Source organism: Neophocaena asiaeorientalis, unplaced genomic scaffold, assembly GCF_003031525.2.
Source record: "Neophocaena asiaeorientalis asiaeorientalis breed wild unplaced genomic scaffold, Neophocaena_asiaeorientalis_V1.1 scaffold59, whole genome shotgun sequence".
NCBI classification, from domain to species: domain Eukaryota; kingdom Metazoa; phylum Chordata; class Mammalia; order Artiodactyla; family Phocoenidae; genus Neophocaena; species Neophocaena asiaeorientalis.
In genome coordinates, this window is record NW_020174268.1 from 5,538,116 (window position 1) to 5,551,579 (window position 13,464).

Genomic DNA, 13,464 nt, shown 5'->3' on the forward strand with positions numbered 1-13,464 from the left:
CCACCCACCCCTTCTTACTAACGTGTACTCTGGCAGAGCAGTGACCCGCTGGGGAGTCTCATGGAGGGTAATCCATTTTTCATCCCTAAATAAACTTACCTGTTCCCTTTGGGTGGTCCAGTATTTCCATGAAATGAGTTCATAAAAGAAAAAGGCATTGAGGAAATTCAGAAGACCCTGTCAGAAAAGGGCAAGAAAGAGGAAGAGGAGGTTTGGGAAGACTCTGTAAAATATAAAGGCTTTTTGGTCAGTGACAGCGAGCATAGTGGGCTGAGGAGAACGAGTCGGAAATGAAGCCTGTGGACGTCTGACTGTGAGAACTGATGGCGACTGGTAATACCCAGGCCTCAATGTTTCTTTGCTGGAGAGAACAGCTAACCTACTAAAACATACAGACAAATGGTGTAAGGCTATAACATCTTACGGAAGAAAACCAGAACGAACTTTTTGGCCAACCCAATAAAATAACAACTACTACGCAGTTCCAAAAATGGGATTCTGATTTAGAACTGGAGGCGTCGAGACTCCTCTGCCTCTACCAGACAAGGTCTGCAAAAACAGATAAACAAAAAGAAACTAAGGATTCAAAAGTGACCTCACCAGGAAAGAACATGGGCAGTCACACGAACAGTTGGTTAGAATTAGCTGTTTAGAAGCCTTTTGCGTTTTAGGGTAGGCTTCGCCATGATGCCTTGTCTGAGTACCTGCTTTAAAAAATAAGCTTATTATCAAATGGATTTGTGCATATCTAAGAGACATAAGGTTGACAGAATCTTGCTGCTTCTGAAGAATGAAAACACACACACATTTGTTCTATTATCTGCAAATAAGCACTTTATTATCAAACGGTTCAGCATCAGAACAAGGTTTCCAAAAGAGGTTTGTTTCCCTCCGTAGCATCGTATTGTGAAAATACATGTTAGGAGACTCTACATGCTACATCCTACTCCAGTTTCTCATTTGTAGTTGGGTAACTTGATCTAAACAGTATAAATTCATCTCACTAGTGCTGTCCATGAAATGTAAGCGTAGTTCCTTTTCGGCTAGTACTTTATAATTACACTGTGCCAAGTTAAAAGACCTGTTTCATAGTGACATAAAAGTCAACTACAAGAAAAACAAAATCGTTTCTACTTACAGAGGCAAATCTCTCTTAACACAGAAGTAAGGGACATTGTGCAATTATGTAAGGCAAATGAGCCCAGAAACAACATTCATTCAAAGATAGGACACTTCTTATTCGATAACCCCGTGTGAGAAATTAATGACTCAGAGTAAAGACAGAATTAAAATTAGCCCTTGGGTCTTTGACAATTTAATTGCTAAGGCCTTTTGTGAATTCCAATTAACGCTCTAAATTAGCCACTATTTCTCAGAACGATTTACAGAAGAATATGAGCCTCAGATGTTTTAAATTTGTTTTGTGAAAGTTATTCCTTCATCCAGTATCCCACAAATAAAGCTGTTCTCGGGGCGTAATTAAGATTTGTATAAGCTGAGTGCCTTACTCTATGCAAGGCACTGTGCTGGATGCTGCAGGTGTAGTAGTGACAGCATTCCTTGTCAAGCTATCTATGTGGTATCAGCCTGTTGAATATGGAAATTTGGCCAGAATAGCATATACTTAGACCCATGTACCTACCAAAAGTCTCCAACTTAAGTGACCCGAAAGAGGAAACAGTAAGTATAGTAAGATATTTCAACTTTTTTCCCTTGAGCTTAGTCCCATCTGATCAGAGAGCATTTAATGCCTTCTCTCTAGATTGTGGATTTCAAAAGGTGGGGAAGACTGACCACCATCCTTCTTTTGACAGAACATTAAGTATTAAGCCAAATGTAGCTCATCATAAATACTATTAAAGAGAAATTATTCTCTGGCTTTTACAGGGAAAATGGAAATGCTAAAAATTCTTTCCTGCAGGTGAGAATTAATTTTTAAAGGCTCCAACTCTGCTTGCTTTGCTGATAAAGTTCTTCAAGAGATCATGGTCCATTTCTGCAAAGCCTGACGTCTGTGTTACTACAGTCAAATGGTTTATGCAAAACCTGAAGCAGAATTCTTCTAAATCCTAGGAATGACAACAGAAATTTAACAAATAAAACAAACAAATTTGTTTTAATAAATTCACATATCCCAATGCAATGCAACATAGCACAAAAACTCCTAAAACACATAGGCAAGGAAAAAGGATTTGATGGCCAGCAGAAAGCAATGGGACAGCAATGCCTAAAGAATAGCTGTAAAACTATATAGCTAATATGAATCTATGCTTGTAAAAATTTAAATAACAGAGTAAAGCATTCAAGTGCCTCCACACTAACCAATGCAAAAAATGAGACTTTTTCTTCCCAGATAGGCACCTAGATGTATTGTTCATTCCACTTTCAATATTTATGCAGAGTACGACATTCCTCTTGTTTGTCTGTTTGATAAATATTTATTTATTGCATGAATGCATTGAGTAAATTGTTTAAAAGATTTTCTTTATGTTGAGCCCAACACTCCTCTTTTATATTCTTCTAGGGGCTTAAGTAGTTTTACCTGTAAAGAGTTTGTGAGAAAAGCTTAAGCCATAAACAGTCATCTTGGGAAATGCTTCTCTGCAGTGTTAACAGGCCACTGCTCTTTCCTTTACAAGAAGATAAAGGCTGGGATGATTAGATTTCATCAGATCACACATAGCTTCTATAATCTGAAGTGGGAAAATGCTTTGAAGAAATCACGACTTTCTGCTAAGAGAAACTCCAGAGTGGTGATTTCTGGCTTACTGTAATGTACACCAGGCCAAAAAATAGTACTGTAGTGATACTCTTGATTAGATCTGCAAACCTGAGATCAGAAATAAGGTGGCTGGACACTTTTTTTGGTCTGAGAGGAATGAGAGCTGAAGTCAGGCCAGCCTGCGGAGACTCCGATATGCCTCAGACCTGGGGCTCTGCTGCCCTCCTGACGCAGCTCCTGCCATGCTCCTTAACGTCTTTGCTCGAGTCTCCTTCTAAGTGAGACCTTCCTTCCGTCCCAGACCACGACTTAAAACTTCAGCTTTAATCTCAGCCTGCCCCCCACTGCCCCATTGCCCTTCTCTAACTTACTTTTTTATATCACTTATCACCACCTAACAGACCATATATTATATTCGTCATCTATTGCCCTCACCAGAAAGTTCCAGGAGGGCAGAGATTTTGGTCTGTTTTGTTCACTTCCTGTACCCTTAGTGTCTAGAACCACGCCAGGCACTTAATGGGCACTCAGGGAATATTTGTTGAATCAATGAATAAACACTGCTGATTTTGAAATATGGGGGCAATAGAGAATTGTAGTAAAATGTGTGGTTTTGAAATCTGTCCAATACTGGATTGCATTCCAGCTTTACAATTATTAGCTTACTAAGAATTTACTTACTCTCTCTGAGATTCAGCTTCCTCATTTGTAAACTGGAACAAATAATAGTAATATATATATTCTTAACAAGGTTCTTTTGAGAACTAAACGAGAGATGAACTGTGCTTCAAATAATCCCTGGTGTGTATTAATTATGTTTTAAGTGTAGTCAAGCATGAGGGATAATTTGCTGAAAAGGTCCATTTCTTGCTTATTAGAGTCAGCAAGTAACAATACTAGTCAACTCAAATACACTGTTCTTTATTTATAAAAACTTTTAAGTATACATTGAGCCTATTTTACTTGTGGTCTATTATACTAATTTAGGGTACCACACACAGACAGCCTGCAGTAAAATACAGTGCCTCTACAGGCAAAGTTGGACATTCATTAAACAAATATTTAATGAGCACATACTATGTGTCAGGCACTATCCTAGGCACTAGGGATATGGTTGTGAGCAAAACAAATTCCTTGCCATTTGCTCAGGGAGCTTGCTTTCTGGAAAACAGGGCTGAATGGTAACCATACAAATAATTCACATAAACAGGGAATATGAAAAAGTCCTGGACATTAGTTCAGATGGAAACACTATATGCCCACAATCTCATCATCTGAGGCAGCCCACCAGAGTCCAGTATTATCAGCATGACTTTAACAAACTCGTGAAATTGTTATTGTTCGGCCATGAAGCCTTCTGCCTATTGTAAGTGCCCAAAGTATTATTACCTTGATGAAAGACAAACATTCACTATGCTTGTAAATGTCAATGCTTCAAAGTGGGTAAGATTTTTTTAAATGTTAAGTGAAAAAAATCTAGTATTTAGAAATATATATTAGGTTGGCCAAAAGGTTCGTTCCGGTTTTTCCATAGGATGTTACAGAAAAACCCAAACAAACTTTTTGGCCAACGCAATACATAACCTAGGAAAAAATCAGAAGGACCTGTATGAAAATGTTAGCGTCCTCTGGTTGAGGAGTCATTTCCTTCCTCATACTTTTTGTATTTTACAAATTTTCTTTAATAAGCACATTATTACTTATATAAGCAGAAAAGAAGTTATAACCTTTTTTCTGCCCACGACTAAAATGTCCCTGTTTTCTGACCAAAGGAAAGGATATCCTTAAGGAAATCGACTCCAAAAAGTATGGCCTGTTTCCTAAAGATTTAACTCTAAGACAAGTTTTCTTTCCTTTCTTTATTATCAAAACAATACATGGTCACTGTAGAAACTTCAGGAAAAACAAGCAAAGATAAGGAAATAAAAATCATTCACAATCCCACCATTCAAAGATAACCACTGACTGTATTTTTCAGTCTTTTTTCCTATGTAGATAATAAATTTTGGTCTTTTTAAATTCAGCCATTTTTACTTAAAAAAATTTTTTTTACTATTTTTATTTAAAAAATAAATATACTTATTAAAAAAATAGGAGCACAGTTCTTCAATGATATATGTTGAATAGTATTAACATTTTTTAGTTTAAACAATCCTTTCCTGTTCACACTGACTTTTTCCAATTTTTAAAAATTATAAACAACACTGCAGGAAACATCTTTGAAGCTAAAACTTTGTCTGAATCCATGGTTACTTCCTTAAGATAAGTTTCTATAACTGAATTCCTTAAAGAATTACATTTTTAAAGCTTTTAATACATATTTTACCAAACAGCCCCCCAGACTGATTATACGAATTTGCATTCTCCTCAGCAGTTTAGAACACCCATTATCCTGAGCCTATACTATTTCTAAAAATAGACTCCCTGGTTTGACAGCTGAAAAATTACACCTTATTTTCATTTATATTTTTCATTTGTTCATAAATCCATTTGGTCCATTTTCTTCCATCAAACTGCTCATGTTTTCTTTTTGTTCTTTTTAAGAATTATGTATTAACTATGGTGAACTTGCTTCGTGATATTACAAATATTTTCCCCAGAGTATCATTCACTTTGGTTTTTTCTGTTTATTTTTTTGTGTATAAACATTTTTGTTTTTTCGAGATCAGATCTATCAATCCTTTCTTTTATGGTTTCTGCCCTTGAGGTCCACCCTAACTTTATATAAACATTCCCTTATATTTTTTCTGGTACTTTATTTGTATACCTCAGATCTTTAATCTACTTAGACTTTCTTTTAGTTTAAGGCATGAAGTAGACAGCTAACCATTTCTTCCAGAAGGTGAGCTCCTTGAAAAAGAACGCTCTTCTTACCTGAGCGTCATACTTCACGGCGGCCGAGAGCAGCGCGATGGCATTCTCCTCACAGATTCCTTGCTTGATAGTTTGTTGGCAGAGTTTTTTCAAACGATTTTCTCTATAAAATGTAGCCAAATCTAGCAATCCTGGTGGAAAGAGAGGTTTCTTAGGGGAGTGATCTCAAGCACCCTGATTTAAACTCACTCAGCCTGTCAGAGATGATTTTGAATATAATCCTCAGTGAAGGGCTGTGGAAACAGAGACTTGGGCTTACTCTGTGCATGTGGCTCTACCTGAGAACGCAGCTGCACTGAGCGAGTGCAACACACAAACAAGCAGCTGTGGGAAAACAGGAGCGAGTGAAAATGGCCCGAGTCTTTTCCTTAGAAATGCTCTAGTTAGCCCTCCCCCTGAATTATCAACACTTCTCCAGCAGCATTCACACGTGCTGTAATAGTGCCCATCTTCTTCAAAAAGAAAAGAAATGCCTTTCAGGCCTCCTGCGACCCTGCCCCATTTCTCTGTTCCTCTCCTGAGCGAGCCTCCTGGGGAGAGAGGTCTCTGTTTTCTGTCTCTGTTCTCTCACCTCCTATCCTCACCTTAAGCAGAAGCCCAACCCCTCTGCTCCCTGACACCACACCTGTGATTGTCACTAATGGCTCCCATGGTGCCAGATCCAAGGGGCTCTCCTCTGATTTCATCTTACTCAACATTTACACAGAATTTGATGGGGTTAAGGATGCTCCCCTTCTTGAAATGCCTTGTTACTTGCTCGTGTTTTCTTCTCCTTCATCAGTTACTCTTCAGTCTCCTGGCTGGACCATCTTTCCTGACTTCCACGTATCTGAATGCCCCAGAGTTCAATATTCAGATTCTTATTTCACTTATTTCCCTAAATGATCTCCAGCCCCTCAGTTTTAAATACCGTCTGTAAAAACTGATGATTCCTGTTATATTATCTGTCATCTGCTTTCCAATAACTCAACATAGAGTGATTTAGATGGTTAAGTTAATTTTAATCTACCCCAAGGGATACTATGAAGCACTCCAATCAAGAATGGTTGGTCAGGGCTTCCCTGGTGGCACAGTGGTTGAGAGTCCGCCTGCCGATGCAGGGGACACGGGTTGGTGCCCCGGTCCGGGAAGATCCCACATGCCGTGGAGCGGCTAGGCCCATGAGCCATGGCCGCTGAGCCTGCGCGTCTGGAGCCTGTGCTTCCCAACGGGAGAGGCCACAACAGTGGGAGAGGCCACAACAGTGAGAGGCCCGCTTACCGCAAAAAAAAAAAAAAAAGAATGGTTGGTCAGTTTGCATTTGAAAGGTCCTTATCAGGGGCTTCAGTTATGGCTACCTAAATCTTCATTAGAGGATGTGTTAATTAGCATAAAGAATGCTACAAACACTTTGTCACTGGTGAAATGAGTGGCACTCAGGCTATGTAGCTTGGCTAGAGATACTGTGAGGGTGCCTTTGGCCCCTGTGTGATTGGGGTTCAAGCACCATGGGCTCAGCAGTCCCACTACACCCTTGGAGTGGTACATTTGCTGGGTCTAATTCAGTCCTGGTTGCCACCTGATCAAAAGGCTAGCTGAATCCTGATTCTAGAATATTGTCACGTTTACTTCACGTAAAGGTTATTTTACAATAACCTTTCACGGAAGGTACTTCATAGAGGGCTGAAAGGACAGAGAGCCAGGATTTCATCAACCTTACAACATTAACTGTTTTTATATCTGCTAATAAGTTTTGTACATGTGGTAGAATTTGGTAGAAATTTCCACTAAGTTTGGTAGAAACTTGCTTTCACTATAACATGACAAATATTATCAAAATTATAGAAGAAAGGCCTATGGCCCTCTGAAATCTTTTGAAATCTTGAGAGTCGTGAATGGCCCGATTGTTTTTGGTCAGTTCTCAACAACTCCCAAATTCACATCAACAGCCCCACACACTCTGAGCCATCAGACTCCCATATGCGTGTACTCACAGGTACTGCCCTGAGCCACCACTCCAGGGGGCCCAGATCTGCACCCGTTCTAGGCACCCCCCTCTCCACAGGCTGGACAAGGAGCCAAGTGCCCACTCCTAGACCACACTTTGTGCTCCTGGGACCCTGGGGTTCCCTGAATAATCAGCCCTGAAGCCACATATGTCGGTATTTCCTCCCCTGCAGACCACGTGCAGGCCCCCAGCGCCCAGGGGTGGCCGGGGGGAGGGGGGTGGACTGGAGCACAGACATGCAGGCTGGGTGCCCACACACCCCTGGGATGCAGGATGTAACCGGTGGTGGGTAAAGAAAGAGGGCAGGTCCTGAGCTGGAGGCCAGAGGCCTGTCCTTCCTGTGCCACTGTGTCCTAGCACAGAACTCCACGAGTCCTACAACTCTAAATTCCAGCTGAAACTCCTACCTGGCCTTTCAGTTCTTGATAAGGTATGTTTTTCAAGGTATGAGGATTGAACATATTTTATCTGAAGCTTTTTAGCTTGACATATAACTTTCCATTTTTAGACAAATGGTGCATAGGCTTCCATTTAGACTCTTGCCCAGGGCCCTGCAAATGTTAGGGGCAGGCCCATAAAAAAAAAAACCTGCCACGCAGACATCTAAAAAGCAGCTCAAACTCCTTTGATTTTTCAAACTCAAGAGCAAAACCTGGTGCTCTCCACACTCAAGCCAAATACCTCAGAGCAAGCATCCTTCTCTCTTTTGCCCTCAAAACCCACAACCCATCCACCAACAAATCCTGTCAGCTCCCTATTTAAGATATATTCAGAATCGGATCTCTTTCAACACCTCCACTGCTAGACCACCCTAACCCAGGGCACCACCATCTTCAACCTCAACCATTACAGTTACTGATCTTTTAAAAACAAATCCTCTCACCCCTGGAGTATAAGCTGCTGGTGCCTCTCCCTTCATATATGCACAAACCCATTCTCCCTTTCTTCCAAAATCACAGACTACGTGGCTGAGCCATGACCATCTAGAAATAACCACTTCCCCCAACTTCCTGTGCAGCTGAGTTAAGGCCTTGGTTATCTCTGGTCCATGGTTTAAAAGAAGTGGGACTTCCTTAACCAACACTGGGATTTGCCCTTTGTCCCTTGTCACTGTCCCTTCCTCCATCCTGCTGCCTGTAACGCACATGTGGTCTTGGACATGAGTGCAGGGGCCACACGTAAGGATGCCTTGCACTGTATCCCTATGTGACAAAGAGAGAGAAACTGTCGTTTAAGCCACTTCCTTTTTTCATTTTACTGCTAAAGCAAATCCTAAATAACGCAACCCTCGTGCTCAAAACCTTCCAAGGCTGTCCATCACGCCAAGAATAAAACTCGAGCCCTTCACAGTGGCCTCCAAGGTTGTACCTGGTCTTGCCCAGATCCAGCTGCCTGGCCTCAATTCCTCCGACTGCCGGTCTCATTCTCTCCCTCCAAACCACTCGGGCCTTCCCCCTTCCCCCTCTTCCTCCTCCCCTCCCCCTCCCCCTCCTCCATGTGCTACCTGTGTTCTTGTCTCAGACCCTTGCACCTGCTGTCTCCCTTCTTTAGAACACTCTTCACCTGGGCGTTTGCATGCTTCCCCCAGCTCTCTGCTCAGCACACATCCTCACAGAGGCCTTTCCTGACCTCCCAACTGACTGCTTTTATTTCTTTGTTTAGGGCTGGCCTCCCTCCTCCCAGCAGCAGCTCCACAGGAGCAGGGCGTCGGTCTGTCTCATTCATAGATGCAGAGGGGAGCACAGCACACAGTGGGCCCCGGGCGCTCAGGTAGTGTGGGAGAAAGGAAGGAAAACTATAAAACTTAAGAAATCAGACTTTTGTTTACCTGAGGAAAATTAAATGCTGATCTGGTAAGAAGTGTTATTGGATTTATACATGTAAAATGAATATTTAATTGAAAGATTTAAGAGCTGAACTCTCTTCAGTTCCTTACAGAAGTAACTCCTTAATTCTTCTGTCCCGTGGGCCAACAATACTGCTGACAGCTGTAAACTGAAATTTAGTATGTTTTCACCTTGTGCCCGCTGGACGCCCTGTGTTGCTTTCCTACCGTCAGTAAACCTGAGGTGCAGTGATGCACCAGATCACAGTGGGTTGTCCCAAAGGGACAGTCACAGTTATGGAGACCAGCAGGGCTGTCTGTTACGTGCATTTTATCATTTTTATAATGTAAATATCTTGAAGGCAGCAGCTGTGTGGTAGCTAAAAAGTCGTGTACAGTATCTAGTAATTCAGGAAGAATGGCACCTGTCCCACAGTGCTGATGGTTTCATAATTCATCCATATCTCATTTTATCCATCCAGTCAACCTTTGTGTGAAGTGGGAACAAGGGGAAAGCGTTTGGGTTCAACACACAAAAAGAGAACTGCTTCTGTGATTACCCTCACGGCCACTTCCTTCTAGGCTCTACACGAAGCACCTTTCTGCCAATCTCTTGGTCAAGTCTGGTGGCAATTACCTACAGCCTCCTCGGGGGACAGGCTGATGCTGTCTGTGTACAGGTACTCCAGGAAGGCTCGGTAAACAGGATATGAAAATTCACTCATTTCTACAATATCGTCCTCACTGTCTTCCAACGAAGAGCGAAAGTGCTCACACCTGAAGGAAGAAAGAAGCATGTCAGGTCCTGGCTTCTGCGCAAGAGCCCATGACCTTCCTGAGGAGCGTGTGCTCGTGGCGGTTAAAGAGGAAACAACTAACACGGAGAAAGGAGAAACACAGCACCACGCAACTTCGTGTCCTTGCCTGGGCCCCTCGCTTCCCCTGCCGGCCGGAAGTCTGCAGTCGTCTATTCGACGAGGCTACAAATCCTAACCTGCTGCGGGGCGGCTGCCTCTGCGGCCACGAACTCCCAGGGGCCCTGCCACACCATGTCCACGGAGCAGCACTTATAGAAATCAGGTAGGTTTATTTTCATAAACTCTGAGTAATTTTGTTTCTTCTCCTCCTGTTATGAGTTGAATTGTATCCCCAAAATTCACATGCTGGAGTCCTAACCGCACTATAACAGTATTTGGAGAAAGGACCTTTACAGAGGTAATCAAGTTAAAAGGAGGTCATTAGGGTGGACCCTAATCCAATCTGACCGGTATCCTTACAAAAGGGAGGATTTGGACACAGGGAGAATGCCGTGTGAAGACTGGAGTTACGTTGCCACAAGCCAAGGGCTGCCAAAGACTACCAGCAAACCACCAGAAGCTGGGACAGAGGCATGCAACAGATTCTTCTTCAGAGCTCTCAGAAAGAACTCATATTCTATGAACAACCCTGATCTTGAATTTCTAGCCTCCAGAACCACGAGAGAATAAACTTCTGTTGTTGAAACAGATTAGTCTACAGAACTTTGTTACGGCAGCCCTAGCAAACCGTAACCTCCCCACTTCTATGAAGGTTTATGGGCTACAGTGAGAGTGAACAAATATTGCACAGCCTGACCTTACTAAGAAGTGAACTTGAGACTAAAATGCCATATTGAGTTTGTGATTCATTGAAGTAGGATTTAAATATCTGTTACACAGCAGCAAAATGAATTTCAAAATCACTATGCTAAGAGAAAGGAGCCAGGCAGAAAAGAATGCATATTGTATAATTACATTTACCTAAACTTCTAGAAAACGCGAACTAATCTATAGTGACAGAAAGAAGATGAGTGCTTGCCCCAGGGCTGGGGCCTGAGGGATCTTTGAGGGGTGATGGAAACGTTCTGTGTCCTGATTTGGGGCAGTGGTTCCCCACGAGTATACGAAATGTCAAAACTCCTCAAACCGCACATTTTAAATGGATGCAGTTGCTCAATAACTATACATCAATAAAAGTGATTTTTAAAAATCTCTGTGTTAGCTTTACTCCTGACCTTGTGGCTCTTCTCTTTTTTCAAGCATCTAAATGTTCAGTGTTAGCAAATGTAAAATGGATGGCTGGTGGGAAGCAGCCGCATAGCACAGGGAGATCAGCTCTGTGCTTTGTGACCACCTAGAGGGGTGGGATAGGGAGGGTGGGATAGGGAGGGTGAAGGGATAGGGAGGGTGGGAGGGAGGGAGAAACAAGAGGGAAGAGATATGGGGATATATGTATACATATAGCTGATTCACTTTGTTGTACAGCAGAAACTAACACACCATTGTAAAGCAGTTATACTCCAATAAAGACATATATTAAAAAAAAAAGAAAACAGAGAATACAGAAGAAATGCCACGTATAATGTGTTTTCCCCACTGCACGGCACGCTCATAAGGGCAAAAAGAGCCTTACCTTTGTTCAGAATCACAGACGTGCCTAACATAGTTCCTTGGGACTAGAAAACAACAAACATATTTATTTCAATTCTTGGAATAAATGATCCCTTACCTAATTTTGAGAAGGACTTTATGCGCATATATGTACTTTCCATCCACCAGGAATCTCAGGTCTGCGGTGCTGGGATTGTCAAATTCTCTCTTCAGGGACTCAGCCACGGTGAGGTGGCCGTCAGGTTCTGGGGGGCGGGGGGTGACACCAGCGCTTTCTAAGGAGGATGCAGGCCCAGCATGGCTCTGCTGACCCGAAAACACCAGTTCCCCAAATAACTGCCCCACTGAGCTATGCGCTGTTTTCCTAAATACAGATTCCCACTGCTGCAATCATTAAGGATAAGAACCTCAGACACATCTGCTTATAAATCTGGCAAAACAACTAAAGTCCCAAACCACCACACTAAATAAAATTTTTGAAAGTCTGAGTAAATACACCAGCTAAAAATAAAAGCTATAGTTTCCCAATCCCATCAGAAAGCAATCCAAAGGACTTTTAATTTAGTATGAGATACTGATTTCTAATACTTTTGAGAAAAATGAATCGATCCAATGAGTTCCCTTTCACAGGAGCTCATTAGAGGGAAATAAATTGCCTGATACTAGACTGAACAAAGTCTCACTATCAAAGAATGAAAACACCAGAAGTTCTCGTCCTAGCTTTCAGGCCACCACCCCGATGGACAGCAATCAGCTCACCCACGGACAGGAGGCGCCAGGTGACGGCAGGCGTGGCGAAGCAGGCGAACACGTCGTCGGTGGAGGAGAAGTGGGTGAGGTGAGGCAGGGTCACCGACTGGCCCCGGCACTGGCCCCACATGTACACGTGCCCTCCCTGCGTCTTGGCTGCAGACGTGTGGGTAGAGTGGCAGGCCGCAATCTCTGTAATTCTAGGTCCACAAACACACACCAAGTAAACACGGTAAACAGGAGAAGAAACAAGGTGACTTTTTCTTCCCTTAGGTCTAACTGAATAAAAACAAAAACAAGACTTAAGACACCTAAGCTTCTCAACTGTCAGACACCCAACAGTTATTTATATGTAAGCTATGCCTCAGTGGCACTTATATATCATGAAGGTCTGCTTGTTACCACTTCTAGCCAGTAGGCCCATAAAAATATGTACCATCCTGTTTTGAAATTCAAGTATTAATACAATCCAAGAGAGCAGAGACCAAAAACAAAGACCAAAAAAAAAAAAAAATGATTTAATTGTTTTCTTAAAACATTACTTACTAAAGCAGATCAGAAAGATTTGGGCCATCTCAACCCAGGGTCAATAAATATTTTCATCAAAACTTTACCAATTTTAGGGTTAAATGAAGCCTGCTGTGGGTCACCCCAACTCACACTGCAAACAGTAAGTGCAGTGGTTCTGACTCACTGGACTATATCATCTGGAACCCAAGAGGGCAGTGTTCTGGGATCAACCACATGTTAGACCCTATTTCAGTCAGTTCACCATCGATAGGCAGGTAGTTCTCAGAACACTTCCCAGTGGAAACCACTGTTTTGTTGAGTTGAAAATAATTATTTTCTCTCAGACTAAGCCACCATACAGAATTAAGGAAAAGAAACTATTTCCCCA

At 42.2% G+C, this 13,464-nt stretch overlaps 1 protein-coding gene across 5 annotated transcripts in view; it reads right to left on the reverse strand.

Moving 5' to 3' along the window:
- Positions 1-753: 753 nt before the first annotated feature.
- Positions 754-13,464, reverse strand: part of RCBTB2 (RCC1 and BTB domain containing protein 2) — a 38,222-nt gene continuing 25,511 nt past the window's right edge. For all 5 annotated transcript variants that reach the window (XM_024755326.1, XM_024755323.1, XM_024755325.1 and 2 more), the window contains 5 exons: positions 12,576-12,766; positions 11,935-12,061; positions 10,046-10,185; positions 5,597-5,727; positions 754-2,069 (listed from right to left, as the gene is read on the reverse strand). In XM_024755326.1, coding sequence (XP_024611094.1) covers positions 1,929-2,069; positions 5,597-5,727; positions 10,046-10,185; positions 11,935-12,061; positions 12,576-12,766 — 730 coding nt within the window. In that variant the 3' untranslated portion in view covers positions 754-1,928. The remainder of the gene's footprint in view (positions 2,070-5,596; positions 5,728-10,045; positions 10,186-11,934; positions 12,062-12,575; positions 12,767-13,464) is intronic.